This window comes from Perkinsus marinus (assembly GCF_000006405.1).
Source record: "Perkinsus marinus ATCC 50983 genomic scaffold scf_1104296960830, whole genome shotgun sequence".
Lineage (NCBI taxonomy): Eukaryota > Perkinsozoa > Perkinsida > Perkinsidae > Perkinsus > Perkinsus marinus.
In genome coordinates, this window is record NW_003205950.1 from 7 (window position 1) to 982 (window position 976).

Below are 976 nucleotides of genomic sequence, written 5' to 3' on the forward strand. Positions count from 1 at the left end.
CACATCAATTCCATCGCCAGCTCTCGATTACAATTCTTGATATGCACACTGGACGTGCATACATCGAGCATACTGAGATTCACTACGCTCCTACTCTGAATCTGCCCCTCTCCCTATATCGTAGCGCTAGCATATATGGCCTCCTATTCACTACTGCTGGATACCATCCAGATAACAGAACGAGTCGAATATCTGCAAACTAATAATTTCCCTTCACCTTGCAAAAACCAGCAGATTTCAAAGCCGTTTATATCAACGACCTCTTCAAAATTGCGAATAACCTCTTCCTGTGATTATTTTCCAACATTCCATATCGCAATGAAAAACCACAACGATGTGAAAATAAATTGATTAACACTCTGGACAAAAGTCTACAAACTTCGAAACCTTCTCCTTAGCAACAGGCGAGTCTTGAATCGGCGCCGGCGGCCACCCTTACGTGGTATGCAATTATAATACTGGAGCCATCTAACTTAAACACCGTCAGAAGGGCACTTCTAGGCGTGATAACATACAATGCGACTGCTTGTCAAAGACAATGATAATCATCATCAACTAAGACAGAGACATTTATTGCATCTTGATGCCCTTGCTGGCAGCGAGGAAGTCGGACCACTGCTGCATAGGGCTCTGGGCGGGTAACTGCTCCATCCAGAGATCAGGAGTGAGATAACCGTAAGTAGCCTGGAGAGCGTTGAAGGTAGCCTTGAGGAAGTTGCCCTTAGTCCTGGTATGACCAGTACTGCATGTGAAGCAATCCTTAATACCAGCGAAGGCGATGAGCTTCTTAGAAGCGGGGGCACCGACAATATGGGTACCACGAGGAGCAGGATAAGACGGACAGCAACGGAACCGCACTTGCCAGTGACTTCATGGGGACGGTATGGGGCTCGCGAGCTTGTACCCAGTAGCCACGACGACAGGGATAAGGAGAGCTTAGCTGCATGATAGCACCACGGATAGCAGTGGCGACCTC

At 47.5% G+C, this 976-nt stretch overlaps 1 protein-coding gene across 1 annotated transcript; it reads right to left on the reverse strand.

Moving 5' to 3' along the window:
* Positions 1-381: 381 nt before the first annotated feature.
* Positions 382-946, reverse strand: Pmar_PMAR016172 (40s ribosomal protein s2, putative; the record flags this gene model as incomplete). The annotated part of the gene is made up of 2 exons (XM_002772545.1): positions 382-857; positions 919-946. The coding sequence occupies 2 exons, from the start codon at positions 944-946 to the stop codon at positions 571-573; spliced, it is 315 nt and encodes a 104-aa protein (XP_002772591.1). The 3' UTR covers positions 382-570.
* Positions 947-976: the final 30 nt, after the last annotated feature.